This window comes from Lactuca saligna, chromosome 4 (assembly GCF_052625555.1).
Source record: "Lactuca saligna cultivar CGN05327 chromosome 4, ASM5262555v1, whole genome shotgun sequence".
In the NCBI taxonomy this organism is placed as follows: Eukaryota; Viridiplantae; Streptophyta; class Magnoliopsida; order Asterales; family Asteraceae; genus Lactuca; species Lactuca saligna.
The window spans coordinates 85,108,387-85,129,382 of NC_136420.1; the positions used below are offsets into that span (position 1 = coordinate 85,108,387).

Sequence of the window (20,996 nt, forward strand, 5' to 3'; positions counted from 1 at the left end):
GATAAGTAACAATACAAATTGCATAAAAACAAGTTCGAATAGGTAAATAATGTCAAAATTTTGATTTTTAAGGTCAATTCAACTAATTTTGATGTTGAGTAATCAAATGGTAACAAAATGAACTTTCATGGTAAATTATATCACAGATCCTACTATAACTCATTATAAGTTACCGATTTAGTATGAGGGTGTTTGGTTAAGCTTATTAAAAATGCTTATTACTTTTTAATTTATAGCTTATTAGTTTATAGCGGTGTCAAAACAAAGTTTTTAAAAAAGTGTTTGAATTAACTTATCCGATGTCAAAACACTATAAATTAATAAGTCTTTTTAGTGTTTGGTAAAATAATAATAAAAAAAGGCTTTACGGAGATGTCGGACAACTGTTATTCGAAGTTTTGATAAGTTAGGGGTTAGTAACTTATAAAAAATAACTTATCTTTGGTTTCACACTGTTATAAATTATTTTATTTTTTTTTTAAAAAACAATCTATCCAAACATTCATTTTAACCTATAGAGGTAAGGAAACATTGATAAGTTAAAAAAAATGGTTAACCATGGATTTATAATAATTACTAATTTATCACAGTTTTACTTTAAAACTTATATAATACAAAATACTAGAATTTCAAATTTTATTAAAAAAAAAACAGAATTTACAAAAATTAACAAATTACAAAAATACGTTTACAAAACTTTAAAAAAGATCGATACTCTGTCTAGAAAATATTTGGTTCGATATGGACCAATAGACCATCAGGTTTCCTCACATAACATCTGTCTCATATTTGTTGGGTCTAGAAGGTCTATTCAAGTGCCCACAAGGCCACAATCTGACATAATGTACTATTATTAGTACAAATTGTAATTCAGGGGTCAAAAACAAACATACACTATAGTGTATGGGAGTAAAATGATGTATTCTCTTATTAAACTTTAAACCCCATAAACAACATTCTTTGCACAGTGAGAGAGAGAGAGAGAGAGAGAGAGAGAGGAAAGAGAGACCATTTATCCTCTGACTGTTTTTTTAACATTCGAGAGAGAGAGAGAGAGAGAGAGAGTTCAACTCTTTGACTCGGCCATGCCGGCAAAGAGTGTTATCTATCGATATTTATATCTGAAAGCGCGTTGATGCATACGAGCAAGTAAAGGTGTTCAATTTTGACTGTCATCCACGGAAAATCGTTGCACGAATTCTTTGATTTTGGAGAGCACATCAAAACCCTAATTTGGGTTTTCATTCAAATCAGGTCTAAAGGTATCATCAGTTTTGTACTATATCAAGCGCCGGATTGAATTTCATTTTGTATGATGTTAGTCGGTAACGATTATGCTTAATCGACGCACATCCACAGAAGTGAAATCGTTGTTTTTTGATTAGTTTGATCGGTTTTTTCTATAGCTGTGATTGGCGGTTAGTTTTGGGGATTTAATGGGTGGGATTTGTGGTAAGCCTGCTGCCATCGATGATGGCAGAGGGAGTACGAGTTCAAGGGAGAGAGTACCGAGTAAAGCTTCATCAGAATCGCGTGGATCGCGGTCTAAAAGGGTAGAAAGTTTTAGGGTGAAGAATAGAGGTGAAGTAAGAACTGGATCCATCGACAAGAGATTGAATTCTTCACGACGTGTTCGTGATGATCATTACGAGAAGAAGAGAGAGGTGTCAGAAGTGTTTATTGCTAATATTCCTGGTATAGGGACTATTCCAAAAGCTATAGAAGGTGAACAAATCGTGGCAGGTTGGCCTTCTTGGCTTGCTGCTGTAGCTGGTGAAGCCATCAATGGATGGTTACCTCGCCGAGCAGATACATTCGAGAAACTTGAAAAGGTATGTTTACGAAACTTTTGCGAAATTTGATATCTCAGGTGCTGAATACGTTCTGAATCTGATTGCTTTGATGCAGATTGGTCAAGGAACATATAGCAGTGTCTACAAGGCTCGTGATCTCACCAACAATAAAGTTGTTGCTTTAAAAAGAGTGCGTTTTGATAACATGGATCCCGAAAGTGTGAAGTTTATGGCGAGAGAGATTCTTATCTTGCGAAGGCTTGATCATCCCAATATAATCAAGCTTGAAGGAATGGTCACTTCACGCACTTCATGCAGCTTGTACCTGGTTTTTGAGTACATGGAACATGATCTTACTGGACTTGCATCATTACCTGGGGCTAAGTTCACAGAACCACAGGTAGACTCAGATTCTTTCTTCTTCTTCATCTTCTTCTTCTTCTTCTTCTTCTCGAGTTTTCTGGATACATAATGTTACATGGATGATGGATGCATTCTTGTATTGTAGGTTAAATGCTACATGCAACAACTGCTAAGTGGACTTGAGCATTGCCATAGTCGTGGTGTTTTACACCGTGACATAAAAGGGTCGAATCTTTTGATAGACAATCATGGAATCTTGAAGATTGCAGATTTTGGTTTAGCAAGTTTTTTTGATCATCGGGAAAACCTGCCATTAACTAGCCGAGTTGTGACTCTTTGGTATCGACCACCTGAACTTCTTCTTGGAGCAACTCATTATGGAGTTGCAGTGGACTTATGGAGCACAGGATGCATTCTTGGAGAGTTATATGCTGGAAAACCTATCATGCCTGGTCGAACAGAGGTCTAAAAACTTGACAGATTCCATTTCCTTCAGATTCCATTCCTTCCAAAAACATTCTCTGAACTGATCTTCCTCTTGGTTACTCTTTTGACTTGTGATTTCTATTTTGTAGGTGGAGCAATTGCATAAAATATTCAAACTTTGTGGTTCACCATCTGAGGATTATTGGAGAAAATCAAAATTACGTCATTCAGCAGTGTTTAAACCTACACAACCTTACAGATGTCGAATTGAAGAAACTTTTAAAGATGTTCCTCCTGTTGCTATCAGTCTTATGGAGATGTTACTTGCAATAGATCCTTCACAAAGAGGAACCGCATTATTTGCTCTTAAGAGTGAGGTAATGGGCCACAAAATATCACAAGTAAAGTAATACATAAAATTCAGGAAATAATGAATACATCAGTCAGTTTATGGTCATTGGATATGTTTTAAAGGGAACAAAAAAGATAACAACTTTTACTTAACCATTATTATCAATTTAGGCTTTTAACTGTTTTCTGTTGTGATTAAACCATTACTTTTACCCATTTAAACCATATACATACTGTTTTAAGCCACCTTTCAATTTTGTTAATTCTTTTTGTTTTCTTATGATAGACTAAAACTAAACATTCAGATGACTTATATATGATTATAATATTATTGCAGTTCTTTACAACAAAACCACATGCTTGTGATCCTTCAAGCTTGCCAAAATATCCTCCCAGCAAAGAAATTGATGCAAAACTAAGGGAGGAAGAAGCTAGAAGGTATGTGCATGTATTCATGTTATACTATTTACAACACTAAATTATGGAATCGGAGAAGGAATGGAATGGAATGGATAACTCCTGATTAAATCAACTTTTTAATGTTGTGTAGACAAAGAGCGGAATATAAGGGCCAAAAGGTGGAAAAGGAAAGCCGAGGACCAAAAGACCCTCGGGCAGTTCCAGCTCCTGATGCCAATGCTGAGTTAGTAGCATCAATGCAGGTATCAATTTAGCCACTAAACGATTATTATTTATATTTATATTTATATTTATGATTATTAATGATTTTATTATTTGTTAACAACACTTGAATCCAATTCCTTTCCAGAGAAGGCAAGACCGAGCAAACTCAAAGAGCAGAAGCGAGTACTTCTCCCGTAACAAAGACGACACGGCTTCCGGTTTCCCCATCGAAAACCCGAGACTCTCCCATTACTCGAAAGATTCAATCCGCGATTCCAAACCACACCCACCAATGCGGGAATCCTATTCCGGCCCGTTGGTTGCGGATTCCTGGACAAAATCAGGAAAGAAATACGACGATGTCTCAATCACGAGCCGAGCTGATTTATCTTCGCTCTCGGGTTTAGTGAGCTCCCGGATATTATCAGCTGAAGATCGTGAAAAACGTGTGTCTAATTCTAATTCTTCACAATTGGATCCAACAAATCAAATGGGAAGACTATCGGAATTCACCCAAGAATTCGGGCACTCCGGAAAGCATGATCGGAAAGATCTTTCCCGGAGATACATGGAAAGTGGAAGATCTAGTACTAAGGAACCTGCTCAGGTGAGTTATATGTTTATATATTATATTATTATATCTACAAATGAAGGAAAGTAGAGTGATGTTTAAATATGGTGTGTTTGGTTATATATTTATATTGTAGAATGGTCATGGATACAAGGGAAACAACAAGATCCATTTCTCGGGTCCATTGGGTTCATCGAATGCGAATGTGGACCAGATGCTGAAAGATCATGATCGACATATTCAAGAAGCTGCTAGAAGAGCGCGCCTTGATAGGACAAGGCTCTCCAAAGATAAAGCAGATGCAACACAAATGATGGCAAACCCTATTTATATGTCTAGCCGCAGACCCAGGTAATAATAGATAAAAATCTAGAGAGAGAGAGAGAGAGGGAGTCGATCGCTCTCCTATGTGACTGTATAACTGTGTACATAGTAATTATAGTAATTAATTATTGTCGGTAATTTTGGAATTTATTAGGATGTTGTGTTGGAATATATATAGGGGAATTTTATGGCGTAAATTTTGGTTTGGAAACGTCTTTATAGTAGATTGGTAAAAAAAAAAAAAAGAAGTAGAACGTTTGTTGTTGCATAAAAAAGAGATCTCAAATTTCGTGTTGGAATAAAAGGAGGCTGTAAAAAATTTTCTGTTGAATAAAACGGGGAAAAGGTAAAAACTACACGTGTGATCAGTTATATTGAACAGTATGAATCCATGCAAAAAAATCAAATAACGATAGATTTATAAACTTTACAAAAAGCGTCATCTCAATATCTAATAAATCTCAATAACTAACAACAAAAAAATTAACAAAAAAACTAGTAGTTACACATATGGTAATAAAACACAAAACCATCTGCATTTCTGAACGTTTGAGTTAATGTTGCGGTAGATGTATTCAACGAATCTGCAACTCATGAATTCTATCAAAACTTTTTTGTTTTTTTTAAAGAAAAAAAAAAAAACATAACAAAAATAAGTTGTAACTTGCGTCTCATGATGGCATCCATCCACGTTGCCTTTTATTTAATAAGTTGATGACAGAAATAATCTAAAAACATGTTTAATATAAATATGGAACCGTTTATAAAAATGTGAGCGTGGATAAAGTATAAACCCGATCGTGGGGGCAAGCCAAATTATATTATAATACCCCGGTAAATTTACTTAAATGAAACCTAAAAATGATATTATCAGTTTTTTAAATATCTTTTTGATACATGATATTTTTCTATGATTTTTATTATTTTCTTTTTTGGTAACAAATCAAATTCAATTCAAATTTTAAAAATACAAAATTATATCTTAATAACATTATTATGTTTATTTTGTTTAACAAATTAATTTATGACTTACAATCAACAATTTTTTTTTTTTGACATTTGTTATTTTTTTGTCTATATAAAAATTTTAAATATACTAGCAATGGTTTCGTATTATAACATAGTAGGCTAATACAAGAACAAGCCTCGTCATGCATAATTGCATAGGCAACCTGTGAGATCTCACAAGTCACATGTGGAATATTCTTTTTTTTTTTTTAGGGGGGCAAACCTTTTTTTTATTGGAAGAAAAATAGTATTTAATATAAACATATTTAGGTTGTGTTTTTCCATCGTCTGTGTTTAGTTTTGTTGTTTCACCAAACCAGTTTTCTTGTTGATCAGTTATGACCAACCGGCACATCAAAACAATAATCATATAAGTGCATTATAATGCATAATATAATCATCAAGAATGAAGTGCAATTAGGGGTGAGAGGTTAATAAAGAATGGATAAAAAGGGAGAAACTAACGAAGAAAGAAACCACACACGATACTAGACAAAGCAAAACTCGACATAACCCAACATGAAGTAACAAAGTTTTGTTTTTTGAACGACTAAGTAATATAAAAGTAGCAAGAAGCTTGAAGGAAACTTACAATTACAAATGGATAGTATTAGGCTTTGTAACAAAAAAACTAGGGGTGAACATTTGGACCGGACCGGTTTCGGAGAATATTGTGAAAACATAGACCAAACCGGATGAGACTTACCGGGTCTAGGTCCAGGTCTAGTTTTTTTAGTTCTTGGATACGTTTGGAACGGTACAACTTTACCTGCATACAATACAAATTGTTAAAAAGCATTTTTTTGGTTTGATACAATTCGTTAAAACGAATATATTGTTTGGTTTGATATGTTACAACTCGTAAAATGAATAAATTTTTGTTTATTGTACCCGTTGGACTGGTCAAATTTTGACTGTTTATATAATTTGTTTGAATTTTGAATCAAATAAGTTAATGACTTTATCATATTTCATGCATAACTAATATAATTTTATCTATAATATTATAACTTGCAAATTAATTTTCAAAATAAAATCACCTAACATATAAATCAAGCGTGCCAACAAAAGTTAACAAACACAAACATACAAAAGTAATTACCGTAACACCAAAAATCATAGTTTAAAATTTTTAAAATCAATCCAACTAAGAAACATCATAATCTATTCGTCCATTGATCTCTTCCCTATATCATTGTCATCTAAACCTAACATGTTTAAAGTTTGTTCAATCTCTATATAAACACAAAATGAAAACGTTGTTAGCATTTAATAAAAAGAAATAATTAAAAACTGAAATATTTTAATTTTGATATCCCAATTTTGAAGGATTGTGACTCATTGAATATAATATCAAAAACATCAAAATTATAGTCTAAATTCATCTACAAACTCTAAATTACATGTTTGAATAAACCGTATCTCAATCCGACTTAAAACAAATGAGATATGTTTGTTTAAAAACTTTAACAAAATACAAATTTTAATTTATTGCTGAAAAACTGAAATATTTCAGCTTTGATATACCAAATTTGAAGGATTGTAACTCATTGCATATAATACCAAAAATAACAAAATTACAATCTAAATTACAAGGTGGAAATTCGCATATCAATCCGACTTAAAACGAATGAAATATGTTTGTTTAAAGAATTTCACATAATACAAAAGTTTAAATTTCTTACAAAAAAAAAGAATATTTTAGCTTTGATATCCCAACTTTGAAGGATTATAATTCATTGAATATAACACAACAACAACAAAATTATAGTCTAAAATGATCTACAAACTCTAAACTAAACGTTGGAAAAAAAAAACGCATATCAATCAGACTTAAAACAAATGAGATATGTTTGTTTAAAAAAATTCACAAAATACAAAAGTTTAAATCAGGTCCAAAACCGGTTTTTAGCCGGAACCAGCTGGATCAGAGCGGTTTTGATCAAATCCTAGAACCAAGAATCGAATCGGGGGTCCAAAAAAAGGTCCATGTCCAGGTCCGATCTGATACGGTTCATTAGTCCAGTCCGGTCTCGCGGGTCCAAATGGTCACCCCTACCAAAAACCTAATTGAGTTTTACTTTTTCTATTTCTATGAATAAATCAATTAAACGAGTAAGAAACGAAGTTATCAAAAATAAAATCTCTACGGTAGCTATTGGATCATAACACATTTGCATTAGATAACTCCAAAGAACCCAAATGCCAGTCATAACAATCACATTTAACACTCATCTCTTTGTTTTCGAGACATTCAATGAATCAGTTAACCATCACACATAAAAGTATATAACAAAAGACAACATCAAATAACAATATCCCACCAACGGGCCAATAATTGTTTTGCCACTTCACAACTAATTAAGGTATAAATGATGAGTATCCTATGTAGCGTAAGTCCCTTAACAACAAGAACTCAAAGTGGAATCCATATCACCATTGTAATCAATATGGTTCCACGATTTAAAAGCACCCTCCAAAATAGAAATATTAATCAATTTAGGAATAACTATATTTTATATAGTACTCTCATTTCCTAGAGCCAAACAAATGACACCGTTAAAACATCTAGTAACTCTATATAAGTGATGAAGATCCCAAATCAATCCGCCCCTTTGATCCGAAGCCACAAAATTTTTTTATTATCTTTCAAGAAGAGAATGTCAGGAAAATATAAATAGAAAGGGGGAACTTCACCTATCCATACATATTTCCCAAACAATGTCATAAAAGGGGAACGAAATAAAAAAGTTTGTTGCAAGAGATTTCAATTTGTTTAAATATCCGAGTTAACACGACCATAAACAAAAATTAAACAAGGTTATGGTAAATGTTTTTTCAACCTAGCAAAAACTCTCCATAACACTACAGCTGAAAATGATGAACACTCATTGAAGGAGAACGTAATGGTTCGAGTAAAGTTATCATTACGCCCCCACAAATGTATTATTACCCGATGTTTTTTGAGACAATTTTTCGAATTATATGTGTTGTTCGATATCAAATGATAGAAAAGGCCATATGGCCATTTTGTAACGGAGTTGTGTTCAAATAGAAAAAGGCCATGGAGAGATCGTGTTGTTCGACCCATTTTTTTTCATTCTTTTAATTGTATTGTCATTCATTGTAACTTGTATACGTTTTAGCTTGCGTATAGTGTGTGGTTTTCTTGTCAAAAAAAAAAAAATCAAACGTAGGGCAAAACCGACCCGACCCGACCCGGATGTACCAGGATCAACAGGCAAAATGGTAAGACACTGGAGATGGCCTTATACCGTAAGAGGTTCTCCTGGAGGCTAAAACCCTCAAAGAAACCAGACAACGGAGGATCCTCCCGCACTCTCCAAATGCTATCTCGTATACTCTCTAAACCCTCAAGCCTCCGTTTTGTAGCCCTAATCTCATCATCTCAATCTCACTACAAACATCACCATCCTCCCCTGGTTCAAAACCCTATCTCCTCTACTTTCTTCTCAATCAACTCTCGCTATTTTTCCACCAATCGCGGAGACGGTAGTAAATCGTCCGATATCTGGAAGATTTCGTCGGGAAATGAAGAAAGCATCGAATCTGTGTTCGGTAAAGACACTGAGAGCCTCGAAGGTATCGCTGGTGGCGAGGATGCAGTAGAGGAGAAGTCTTGGTTTAGTATTGAATCGAAGGAGAAAGGAGGTAATGGTGAAGAAGATGATATTTTCAAGGTAATAGAGAGTGAGGGGAAAGGGGCTGAGGTGAGTGGTGCTGATACGTGGGGGGCGGAGGAAGGACTTAAGGCTTGGAATTTTGTGGTGGGAGATCAGAAGGAGGGAGACGGAGAAGATGGAATCTTTGATATTGGAGATGCAGGGGTTTCGGAATTGGCTGAGCTTGATGTTAATGTAGATGAAAAAATGGCGAGTCAAAAGAAAGAAGAAGATAGATTACTGGAGATTGAGGAGAAAGCTCTATCAGAGGTACTCAAAGGTATATATACCTTTCATTACCAAATTCTCATAAAAGTATAAAACTTGATAAAATATCATAAAAATTATATCAAGAGATCTTTGTGGAAACTCTGCTTCTAACTAGGGAAGTGGATCGAGCTTGTGAAATGCTGAAACACATATATATGGTATGGAAGTTTACCATCTCTCTGAATTGAGGTTATGATCTTAAATCATGTCTTATGTTATGACTCTGTGATTCTATGTAGAGGCATGCCTTGATTCGTTAGGAGAGGTTTGTTTGTGGATCCTCTTTAAGTTTTGCTTGAAAAAAACATATTGCAGCCTAAAATTAATATTCTAGGAGTAGTGGATATACGAGCAAACCTTACTATAAAAAGAATAAGGGAAAAGTAAAGCAAAGAACTTGTACTTTCACCATTTTATTGATTTAGCCACTTTGTTTATTGCTTTGATCAAACTATTATACTTGCTTTTGACCCTTTAGAAATACCATTTTCCTGGTTACCCAGTTTTGATATCAGGGCAAAATACAAAAAAGCACAACATAATCATTTTATTGAATTAGCCATTTGGCTATTATCATAATCAATCATAAAAAGTAATAGTTTGGTGACTAAATCGATAATATGGTGGAAGCACAGTGTTTTTCTGCATCTTAATTCTTAACCTCTTCCAAAATCTGGTAACCACAATAGCAAATTACGTTCATTTCTTTACTGATAACAGCCATAATGTAACTACTTTATAATATGGAGGTAAGGTCTAAAGTGTGTGTTGCATTTGCAGTTACATGCTCTTTAGTTATCAACTACAATTGGTGCATGCTTTTTTGAAAGATTTTGTTAACCCTAGAATTCAATACTACAGGTCCAGATCATGCATTTGGCGACTTGATTGCTGCATCAGGAATCACAGATGAGATGCTGGATAGTTTAATGGCTCTGAAGGACTTAGATGATGTTCCAGGATTGCCCTCACTGAGTGCAATTGAGGACATGAGATATGAAAAGAACACCAGGAAGTCAACTAGGGCAGACATTGAGCGACAAAAGCAAGAGGAAATTGCCAAATCAAGGGTGAGACAGGTTGATACTCAGGGTAGGGCTTATGGCACTGGAAAAAGGAAATGTAGTATTGCCCGTGTATGGATTGAACCTGGTGAGGGTAATTTTGTCATTAATGACAAACAATTTGATGTCTATTTCCCCATGCTTGATCAACGGGCGGCTCTTCTTCGGCCTCTTTCGGAGACCAAAACATTGGGCCTTCTTGATGTTAATTGTACTGTTAAAGGAGGCGGTGTGTCAGGTCAGCATTCAATTTTTGCAACTTATGCTTCTTTGAGTTTAGCCACTTAGTTTTTAGTGAAAAAATTATCATTATACTTTTTTCTTTATTGTTAATAATTGGGTAGATTTTTCAAAGTACAATGAATGCTATATAATACACAAATAAACGAAACAGGTCAAATTGGTGCAATTCGTCTTGGTATGAGCAGGGCATTACAAAACTGGGCACCAGATCAATTTCGTCCTCCTTTGAAAGAAGGTAAGTCGAGTTTTTGTTGGTTATTTAGACATTCTATATTTAAGTAGTTCACTTCTTTCTCCATTAAGCAAGTAAAAAAGAAACTGCACCTAACCTAGTACTAGGAGTTGTGTAGTTTTATAACTTTATTTATGTATAAACAATGATGTGTGATTTATGTTTTTGGCAGTGGGTTTCTTGACAAGAGACTCGAGGATTGTGGAAAGGAAGAAACCTGGTAAGGCCAAAGCAAGAAAGAGCTTCCAATGGGTTAAGCGTTAATCGGGTTTTGATTTACCAAGTCAAACTCAATTGCACCCAAAAGAGTCAAAATTGATAATTTGTAGGATCTTAACATAGAAAATGCAAAAATCATAATCTATGCCTTTTTGGACTTGGAAACCTTTGTGTGTTGTCTCTAGTTATTTTACGGGTTTTTGTGGTGGTTGGATTTTTGGTTACATTGAGGGTGGTGTAACGGTCGAAATAATAATATTGTTATTGGACTTTTATAGCGTTTTTATTGCATTAAAATGTTTCCGTTTGTTATAGGTGCCATACTTTTTACAAGTTTGCTCCTATTTTATCTCAAACTTTATATTCAAACACAAAATATAAACCAACAAATTGTACATTTACATCATATTTTACGTACAGCTCTACCTGTACAACAAATGTATATTTATTCATTTATACACCCAATTTGAAGCTTCAAAGTAATAAACAAGAATTTACGGGCTATAGCTACACATCCAAAAGGAGGAAAAAGATCGTATTTCATCCGGCCCACCCAATTTCCGAAGCCTTAGAATTAGATGCACAACCATACCCACCACAAACCCTAAAGCTGCACTCGATCCAACCAGCGAAACCGCAGTGCAAATAAGCACAACAAACGAATCCTCCTTGGAATTCATATCCCTAGCACACATCGCTAGCTCAACACCAGCAAACAGCAACAACACACCTAAAACCCCAACAGGAAACGAGATCAAAATCCTTACGATAGAGCTCCCAAGTATCAACCCTAGCAACAATTTAGCTGCACCAAGTAACGCTACACACCCACCACTTCTCCCTCCGAACTTATACTGACCCGCTAACCCACCCGCCCCATGACAAGTCGGCATTGCACCGAACCAACATCCGGTTAAGTTCATTAACCCGACTGTTACAGAAACCGAGGTTGGTGTCACGGTTTTTTCGGGAAAAAGATCGGTCGATAGTTTGCAAACTGCGATAACCGAGTTAAGAATGGACAAGGGCAATTGCGGAATTGTGCCCTTCACAAACCCTCGTTTCCAAGCACCTTTTGAAATTTTAACTACTTGTATAGAAGATGGCCCCAGTTTGAACCCTTTCAGCACTTTAGGCTCTCTTATAATTGCCAAAATTACCCCTAACAGGAACACAATAAACGCTGAGGGTAAATAACTTACCACGTTCCTTCTCCAGTTTCTTCGTTTATTATCTTGACTCTCTTCATCGTTTTCGTTTTCGTTTTCGTTTTCGGGTTCTTGGCCTCCACCATTAACAATTGTGATAAAGCAAAAGCAAAAGATTGCGAGAACTAACCCATCGAGTCCTAACCAATTCCGATTCCCTTTGGATTTTGACGTTGAAAAGTCTTGAACTTTCCGTATGTACTTGACTGCAGTCATGGCAAATGATAGACCTTGTGCTAGCTGAATTCCCCTGACCACCGGCAACGGAATCATCCGGTAAGCTAGCTGCATGAGACCGGTCGCACCCAGAAAAATTAAAACTGCACCTGTGCAGATTCCGGCGGCCATGGTCTCCGGGATCCCAAAATCGGGGTCGGAGATAGCCACCGCAGCAATTGATTTCAAGGGTTGGACGGGCATAGGGACGCCGTAGATTGCACCTGTTACGATATTGTAAACGCCGGTAAAAATCAATGTGGTGCCCAAGTTGAGGTCAGCGGCAAGTGTTAATGCTAAAACGATGGGTATGTATGTCCCTAAGTCGCCCATTGCTCCGTTGAGTTCCGCCCATTTTGATCGGAAAACCAAATTTTCTTTCAGCTTTTTGGCCAGGGTGGTGGTGGTGGTGGTAGGGGTGGTTTGCGGTGGGGATTGGTAGTTGCCGGACTCCATGAGGTTTGAATTGTAGTGTTGTAGTTATATAGAGGGGTTCTGGGGTTGGGATACCACCTTTTATAAGGATGGAGGGAATTGAATGTGCTATTATGATGTGATGTCACTATCTCACTATCTAAGGCATCTTTTAGTCAACTGCCGCAAATTTATCGTTCCAAGACAATTGAAGGGGTCAATTTGTTTGTTGTTCTCAAATAAATCACAAAAATCAGAAATTAAGATTTTTTTTGTTTGTTAGTTTGTTAGTTTTTGTTTTTGTTTTTTTTAACACACAAATATATTAAACAATTACCACCACCAAGTAACTAGTGGTAACAAGGAGTACAAGTACATAAAATATTTACAAGTAATTAAGGGAGAAGACAAAACTTCCAATCTAAACTCCCCTTTGATGATCTATGTTTCAACTTTCAACCAAACGAAAACCATAGATTTTGCTATATCAAGAATAGCTGCCGGTGAGGTCTTGACTCCTTTGAATACCAATTCATTACAGGCTCTCCAAATGCACCATAAAGCACCAAAAATAATACTACATAGCACCTTTTGCTTCTTTCGATTTTTTTCCCTGTTTACATGCGAATGTCACGATCTCTTTCACGGACTCGAAACGTTGAATCACCAGGCCACACCAATTGAGAATCGTATTGATCACTTGTTCTGTCATTGGGCAAAAGACAAGTAAGTGGTTCTAGCATTCTGTATTATTACCACATGCCTGACATTTCAGTGAATTAATATGAACTCCTCTTTTGCTTAACTCCATAGCACTTGGGATCTTTCCCAACCTTGCACGCCACACAAAACACAATACCTTGAACCGAATCAATTTTGACCATGAGAACACACAATCACAGACAAAGTGGGGGGCATGCTCAATCTTTTTCCGCAGTTCAGCCACCACAAAGGATTTTTCATCTGCAAAGTCGGACTCCAACCAAGTGTTTGATACGTTCCATCTGATGATTTGCGAAGGTGTTATACTTAGTTTGCCCAATTCTTGAATGCTTGTTGAGATATTCAACCATACACCATGTAATGCTTTATTCGATATTCTTTCTGGACAATTTTGATTTAACTTGTGAAGCCTACTAATCACCTTGGCCATAGTGAATTTTGGTCTGTCTTTAATCTCCAAATCCATTTTGCCATTAAAGATAAGTTTAGGGCTCTAATAGAGCCTAATCCTAGTCCACCAACATCTCTTGGGGCAAGGATTTTTTTCCTAGTGAATACTTCTATTATTTTGAGATCCTTGCCATATGAAGCACCTCCTTATTCTATCAATTTCTTCCACAGCCCCGATTGGAGCCAAGAATATTGAGAAGAAGAAGTTTGGGAGATTGCTGAGCACCTGCCAATGTTACACGGCCACCAAAGCTTAAAATCTTAGCTTTCCACAAGGAAAGTTTAGATTTTATTTTGTCGATTATCGGTTTCCATGATCTCTTGAGGATCATATTGGCTCCCACAGGAACCCCAAGATATGTGAATGGTAAGGAAGCTGGCTCACAGCCAAGAGGGAAAGCCCAACTTTCCACCTCATTGGTATTTTCACCTACACCAAATACCCGAGATTTATCAAAATTTACTTTGAGACCAGATGCCACATGCCACATGGAAGCATCTAAGAATTCTAGCAAGGTTTGCTATGTTTCTTATTGACCATTAACCTAGGAACAAGACATCATCCACGTAAAATAAATGAGAAACAATCCTATTTGTGTTAGAATCAAGATACCTTCGAATATTTCTTTTGACCCCCCTCCTTAATTGCGATTTTGACCCCCCCTCCATTGCAATATTGAACCAGTATGGAGATAATGGGTCACCTTGCCTCAATCCTTTTGATGTTGGGAACTCTGCGGTGGGACTACCATTGAGAATGACTGAGGCTTTTGTGGATTCCAAACAGCATATAATCCACCTTCTCCATTTTTTCCCAAACATCATTTGTTCCATAATCGAGTCAAGATACTCCCAATTTACCAAGTCAAATGTCTTATTCAAATCCACATTGAATAATAGCATTTGTTTACCTCTTTTCTTCACCCAGCGCCTAACTGGTTTACGATTAGCGGGCCTTCAAGAATGTTTCTCCCTTCAATAAAGGCGGATTGTTCCTCCCCAATGCAACTACCAATAACACTTTTAATTTGGGTTGCAAGGATTTTCGCAATGATTTTGTACATCGATACGATTAGGCTAATTGGCCTATAGTCAGATAGGCTTAATGGGTCTTTAACCTTGGCCGCAAGAGAAATAAACAAAGAGTTAATTCCCTTTGAGAACTTACCACAACTTTCAAAATGTTTTACAAATGAAAAAATATCTTATTTTAGCATCGGCCAATATTTTTTCAAGAACTTGAAAGTAACTCCGTCATGCCCTGGAGCCCGATCATCACCACAAGACCATATTGTCGACTTTATTTCCCCCAAATTAATTTCAGCTTCCAACATTTCCTTATTTAAGCTCGAAAGTTTCTGAAATCTCGAACTTCTAATTTTCGGTCTAGAGAGCCAACGATCCATGAACTTAGCCGAGAAGAATTTATGCATCTCGTCTTTGATAGCAGCCGGTTTTGGAATCTAATAGTTATCGATTTTGAGTCCATAAATGTGATTTTTCCTTGCTTTAATGTTAGCAAAATCATGAAAAAATCTCATATTTTCGTCTCCATCCGTAACCCACTTCACCCTGGCCTTCTCGCAAATCTAAAGTTGTTATGCGAACCGATTCCGTGTATTTTTTTTAGTTCCAAGGCCCTATCTTCCAGTTCTTCCACCGACAGCGGCCTATTCTCAGCAATGAAATCAATCTCATCAATCCTTTTTTTTCAAGCATAATCGAATTTGACTCCTTGGGGAATTCACTAACACGCCACTTCTTAATTCCTTCTTTAATGCATTTAAGTTTTGCAGCCAGCCTAGCATCAAGTGCCCCTGTAACCACGAAATTAAGAACAACATTGATGCACAATCTGGTTAAAGCTTTCACGTAGAAGCCATGAGTTAAAAAATTTAAAAGGCCTAGGGCCATAGTCTAGGAACGAAGTTCGAAGGAGGATCGGGTAGTGGTCTGAGAGCTCATGAGTTAGTGCAGTCACCGAATCACAAGGGAACATATTAAGAAATTCTGAACATACCAAGAATCTATCAAGTTTACTTAGCTTGGCCCCTTCTTGTTGGAAGTATGTAAATCTGTGCCCACCCATACGGAGATCATGAAGTTCTGCTTCAATAATGAACTGATTAAAAGTATGAGCCGAATAAGCACAAAAACGCGAATTGATTCTTTCTGCCTGGTGCCTGACCACATTAAAGTCACCGATTAAAATCCATATAACATTCCTGTTACTTTTGATGTGAAGTAATTCTTCCCATACTTTTGCCTTTTCAGCAGGGGACTTTGGACCATATACATTTACCACAACAACCACCCCCTTGACTCCAAAACATTCACAAAAAAGTATTACGAATTGTTTTAATTTTATGACCTCCCATACCTTGTATAAATTTGGATCGTAGATTGAGAGAATTCTATCACACCCCCAAACCAGAACGGTGGAATCGTTCGAGGGCGGTTGACTTCATGTAGTATCGTAACAGTTGAATACATAGTAAAGAAAGTAAAACAACCAACATATATATATATATATATATATATATATATATATATATATATATATATATATATATATATAATTGAAAAGTTACATTGTTGAATGATACTTGTTTCAAAACAAATTACAATATGATGACAAAATGAGTTTTAAACTAACGCCTTAGCATCACTTCTCCAAAAGCTGATGTTTACATGTATTACTGAATCTCTGAGAAATACAAATAGTTTTGAAAGAGTGTCAACAATTAAGTTGGTGAGTTCATAAGTATTTAATGTCAATGTTTGTATATGTTTGAAAACTCCTAGAAAATCTCATATTTCCTACTATTATAAAAGTAGTGTTCTACCAAGACCCGACTGTTTTGAATGTTTGCTTCTAAAAATCCAAAATTTTTCCATAAGTGTGTGATAGTTTAAAAGTTCCAAAACTGTGATGCAATAGTGTTTTTCATGCCTAGAATAGTAGATTTATGTATGTATAAAATCACTAAGACATTTGATAACCGCGCAAATCAACGTGTTTTTAATACTCCATGTGATTTTTATAACCATGCTATTGACCCAGACTGCCTATAACAACGTTCTTTAGGCATTGGAATGTTATGACGTTTGTCACCCCAGACCTGCCGGTCTAACTGTAGCTAACAATTTAGGTGCGGGATTGTCAATCCCGTATAGATCTATACACAAGTATCACGCTCTCCCTACAAGAGATTATGGTATATAATACAGGACTTTAACTGCATACTGAAAATACGTGAAGTTGAATGGCTCACAAAACTTAGTATCAAATAGATTTACGTATGAAGATTTCATTTGTTCTTGTATATGGAAGTATTTCCTTGATATAGTACTTATAGTATGTAAAATCTCATGATTTCTTTGTAAACTATACCTATTATAGTTTTTCTAAAAGTGTTTCGTTTATATGGTAAACCCTAGTGTAGTATCGACTTTGTATGTAAAGTATAACATTTGTAATAACATTATTGAACATTTATACTCAAAATATAAATAAAGTGTTTGATATTTATATAACAACGTGTTTTATTCCAAAAGGACAGTGTGTTATCGTGATATGTTGCATGAGAACGTTTTCGTATGATAATTATAAATCACATATGATTGATTATATAATAAAAAGTATAGCAAAAGATTGATGTTTTTTACACGAGGATAACTGTGTGTTTACTTGTATTCCCCCCCCCCCCCCCCCCCTTAAAATTGTATGAAAGTATTTACAAAGCATTTGAAAACGTAGTTGTAGGGGTATGAACTTACTTGATAGATCGAAGAAGGTGAGACAAAAACTGAGCAGAAATTCGACTGGAAAAAGTTGATTTCTCGGGATTCTCGGGAATCTCAGGAGTGTAAAATTTCCTTCGGAACTTGGATATGAAAACCGGGACTTCGAGATGGCTTCGAGGGTTTAAACACAGAGCTTCGGCAGTAGAACGAAGAGAATTGAGGACCTAAACCCGAAACCATCAGTTTCTATTTATAGGGGTGCAATTTGAGGGTTCACGTCGTGAGCATGGGTGGATCACATCGTGAGCTCGACCTGGTCTCCTCCCGTAGACGTGACAAATCGTTGATAGGCTCTGGAACCCATCAGTCACAGGCTCACGTCGTGAGCTTCTAGCTCACGTTGTGAGCTGCTTGACAGCCTCGAATTTTGTGTCTCGAACTTGTAAAATCCGTAACTTCCGCGTACGAGCTCCATTTTCAACGTTCTTTATATGCACGCGTAAGTGAGAATATACTCTACAAATCTTGTTTAGACTTTGTCGGATAATTTTGAATTTATTTTTAATTATTTATTTTTAACAGGTCGGGACACGAAAAGTCCGTTAAAAATCCACAACTTCTTCATCCGATGTCCGCTTTCATCAGACTTTTGACCGCTGTGCTACTATTGATGAGATCTTCGATTCTTGTTTAGATTGTTTCGGCCAAAAATCCCTCGATCTCTATTTCGAGTTTTTAGTTGTCTACCGCTATCCTGAAAATTAGAAATATCATAACTTCCTCATACGAAGTCGGATTTTGACGTTCTTTTTATGCACGTTCACGGTTTAGTATAATATACGAATTTCGTTTAGATACTTACGCCTAAAAAGTATTTTATTGCAATTTCACTTTTTTATGTTTGTCAGTGTTTTACCAGTTTTGACACGAATTTTCGATTGGTCATAACTTCTTCGTTATAACTCAAATTTTAGTGTTCTTTATATTTCTGAAAACCTTGACACGATAACTATCATTTTAGGCAACCCAATAGAGACTTTTGAACATATTATTTTTTATTCTAATTTCATTATATCAAAAGAGATTACAATTCTTGACTTTTTAGGTCATTACATTGACTCGAAATATCGGGTTGTCACAAATTCCCTCATACCTACCTTCAATGTTAATCCAATCACATGTAAAATTATTGTTCCCCCAACATTTCCTGAAATTAATTGAAGAGGAATCCCCCAACTGTGTTTCTTGAATACCTATAATATTCACTTTATTTTCCTTCCTGGCCCTTTGTATCCATTCCACTTTTGAGTCTTCACCCATACCTCTAGATTTTATTGATAGCAGATTCATTGGGGAACAATTGTCTCACCATTAACGCCCAAGTCTTCCAACAGGATCTCATTGCTCCTGTCCATTTTGATCCCAATTAGGTTTCCAACTTCAATTGTACGGCTGATTTCTTCCTCGTTATTCATACTCCCAATCGATTCCTCAGTCCCCACCCGTGAAAAGCAAGGAGTAGCGGTTCTATTGAAATCAAGTGTTGGAACATTCACCTCACAGTCGTGGTTTGGGAAGATAAATTGGTTTTGATCTAGGTTGGAAGTATCTCTGGACGGACTAACCCTTGGACGCTTTCTTTTACTTCCACATGACTCCTCATTCATAGCAAACTTTGAACTCGTCATTTGTCAAGGCCTGGATGCATGTCTTGTTATATTTGGTCCCGAATGAACATCTGATTTGAATTGGAATGACCAAATTTCTTCCAAAGGCAAGTTCGTGATTAGTCTATTTTGCCCAGTTGTTGGGGGGGGGGGGGGGGGGGGCATCTCGGATTTATCGAGTTTACAAGGACATAATTTAGAACTGGAGCATTAATTTCAACCCATGGGAAGTCACATTGTGACTTTTGCGATTCTCAATGAGGTTCATCACCGTTCCTTTCCGGCAACACCAACGGCCGAATATCTTTTTTTCGGTGATTGCATCACAGTTTCTGCAACTATTCCCGTCTCCATACCACACATATTTCTCCCTCCTCCAAATCATCATCTTCGCTTCAATTATCTGTCTCAGAAATACCCAGGTGGTCTTCCTCATCGGATTCATGTAGGTCGTCCAACCAATTATCCTCTAACGTCTGCTTCCTGAAGGGGATCCATGATTCATCCATTTCATTGATCCCAATTTTAACCATACGTTCGCCAACCAGGATAACAATTTCTTCATTTAATTTCTTCAAGGATTTTGTCATAATGCATACTTTCGCCAGTGAGAATTCCCCGAATGCAGCAAAGAACTCGAATGGGATAATTGTTAGCGTTACCACAAACGACCATGTTAAATGTAACCAAAATCATAAATGAGATGTTATATCATCAAGACCTTGGCCAAGACCCGGTCTTGGCCAAGGCAGTCTAGCACCAGGGTGGTAGTTCGTTTCCCTACACGAGGGATGAATATCCCCCGCGATCTTCTCATTCACTTACGTCTAATCAAGACGTGACAAAAAACTTAGGTGATGCCCAAAACTGACGGAACCGGGCAGTTAGTTAACATGGGCGTGATCCTCCCACTCAGAGGAGGCCACGTTTCACGCTCATAGGAAGATGTCCCTGCGGTCTGTTAGAAGCAGGTATAAAAGGATCTATTCTGCCTCAAGGAAGGGATCCATCTTCTCTCTCACGAATATTACCCTAAAATTACCCCTCTCAGAAAGCTAACTTGATTGTCGGAGCGACGTCCCGGAGAATACCCAGACGTCCTTTAACGATTCTTCTCCATGTTGTGTTCTCAGGAAAGCTCCCAAGATATCTATCATCCGACATCCAAACCCCTGTAGAGCATGTCACAACATTTGGCACCATTTGGACGTATCCTCATAGTGATATAGCTAATAGATGATGTTGGTTCTCTGCAAAAGGGGGATCTAAGCCTAACAGCATCTGTGACGGAAGTAGAAGATATGTTCAAAATATCGGTGACGTTAAACAACGACCATCATCGCGAGTGTAGAACACAGGCCCCAATCCAAGTGCTAATGGCATAGGTCCCACAAATTACG

The 20,996-nt window shown here is 36.5% G+C and overlaps 3 protein-coding genes across 4 annotated transcripts; 2 read left to right on the plus strand and 1 right to left on the minus strand.

Annotated features, from left to right (window-relative positions):
- The first annotated feature begins 965 nt into the window (after window positions 1–965).
- On the plus strand, window positions 966–4,602 carry LOC145042276 (putative serine/threonine-protein kinase At1g54610). 2 transcript variants are annotated; one of them, XM_078990679.1, is made up of 9 exons: window positions 966–1,262; window positions 1,407–1,832; window positions 1,909–2,193; window positions 2,302–2,619; window positions 2,732–2,959; window positions 3,271–3,371; window positions 3,484–3,595; window positions 3,703–4,164; window positions 4,265–4,602. In XM_078990679.1, exons 2-9 carry the CDS (start codon window positions 1,437–1,439, stop codon window positions 4,481–4,483), a joined length of 2,121 nt encoding a protein of 706 aa, XP_078846805.1. In that variant the 5' UTR covers window positions 966–1,262; window positions 1,407–1,436; the 3' UTR covers window positions 4,484–4,602. The 2 variants fall into 2 exon arrangements, with proteins under 2 accessions (XP_078846805.1, XP_078846804.1); XM_078990678.1 differs by having other exon boundaries at window positions 966–1,832.
- A 4,113-nt stretch (window positions 4,603–8,715) lies between these two features.
- LOC145042278 (Ribosomal protein S5 domain 2-like superfamily protein) lies at window positions 8,716–11,446 on the plus strand. The gene is made up of 4 exons (XM_078990681.1): window positions 8,716–9,423; window positions 10,275–10,715; window positions 10,872–10,955; window positions 11,125–11,446. The coding sequence occupies exons 1-4, from the start codon at window positions 8,724–8,726 to the stop codon at window positions 11,214–11,216; spliced, it is 1,317 nt and encodes a 438-aa protein (XP_078846807.1). The 5' UTR covers window positions 8,716–8,723; the 3' UTR covers window positions 11,217–11,446.
- A 103-nt stretch (window positions 11,447–11,549) lies between these two features.
- MOT1 (molybdate transporter 1) lies at window positions 11,550–13,064 on the minus strand. Its single transcript, XM_078990680.1, has one exon. The coding sequence runs from the start codon at window positions 13,049–13,051 to the stop codon at window positions 11,666–11,668; it is 1,386 nt and encodes a 461-aa protein (XP_078846806.1). The 5' UTR covers window positions 13,052–13,064; the 3' UTR covers window positions 11,550–11,665.
- Window positions 13,065–20,996: the final 7,932 nt, after the last annotated feature.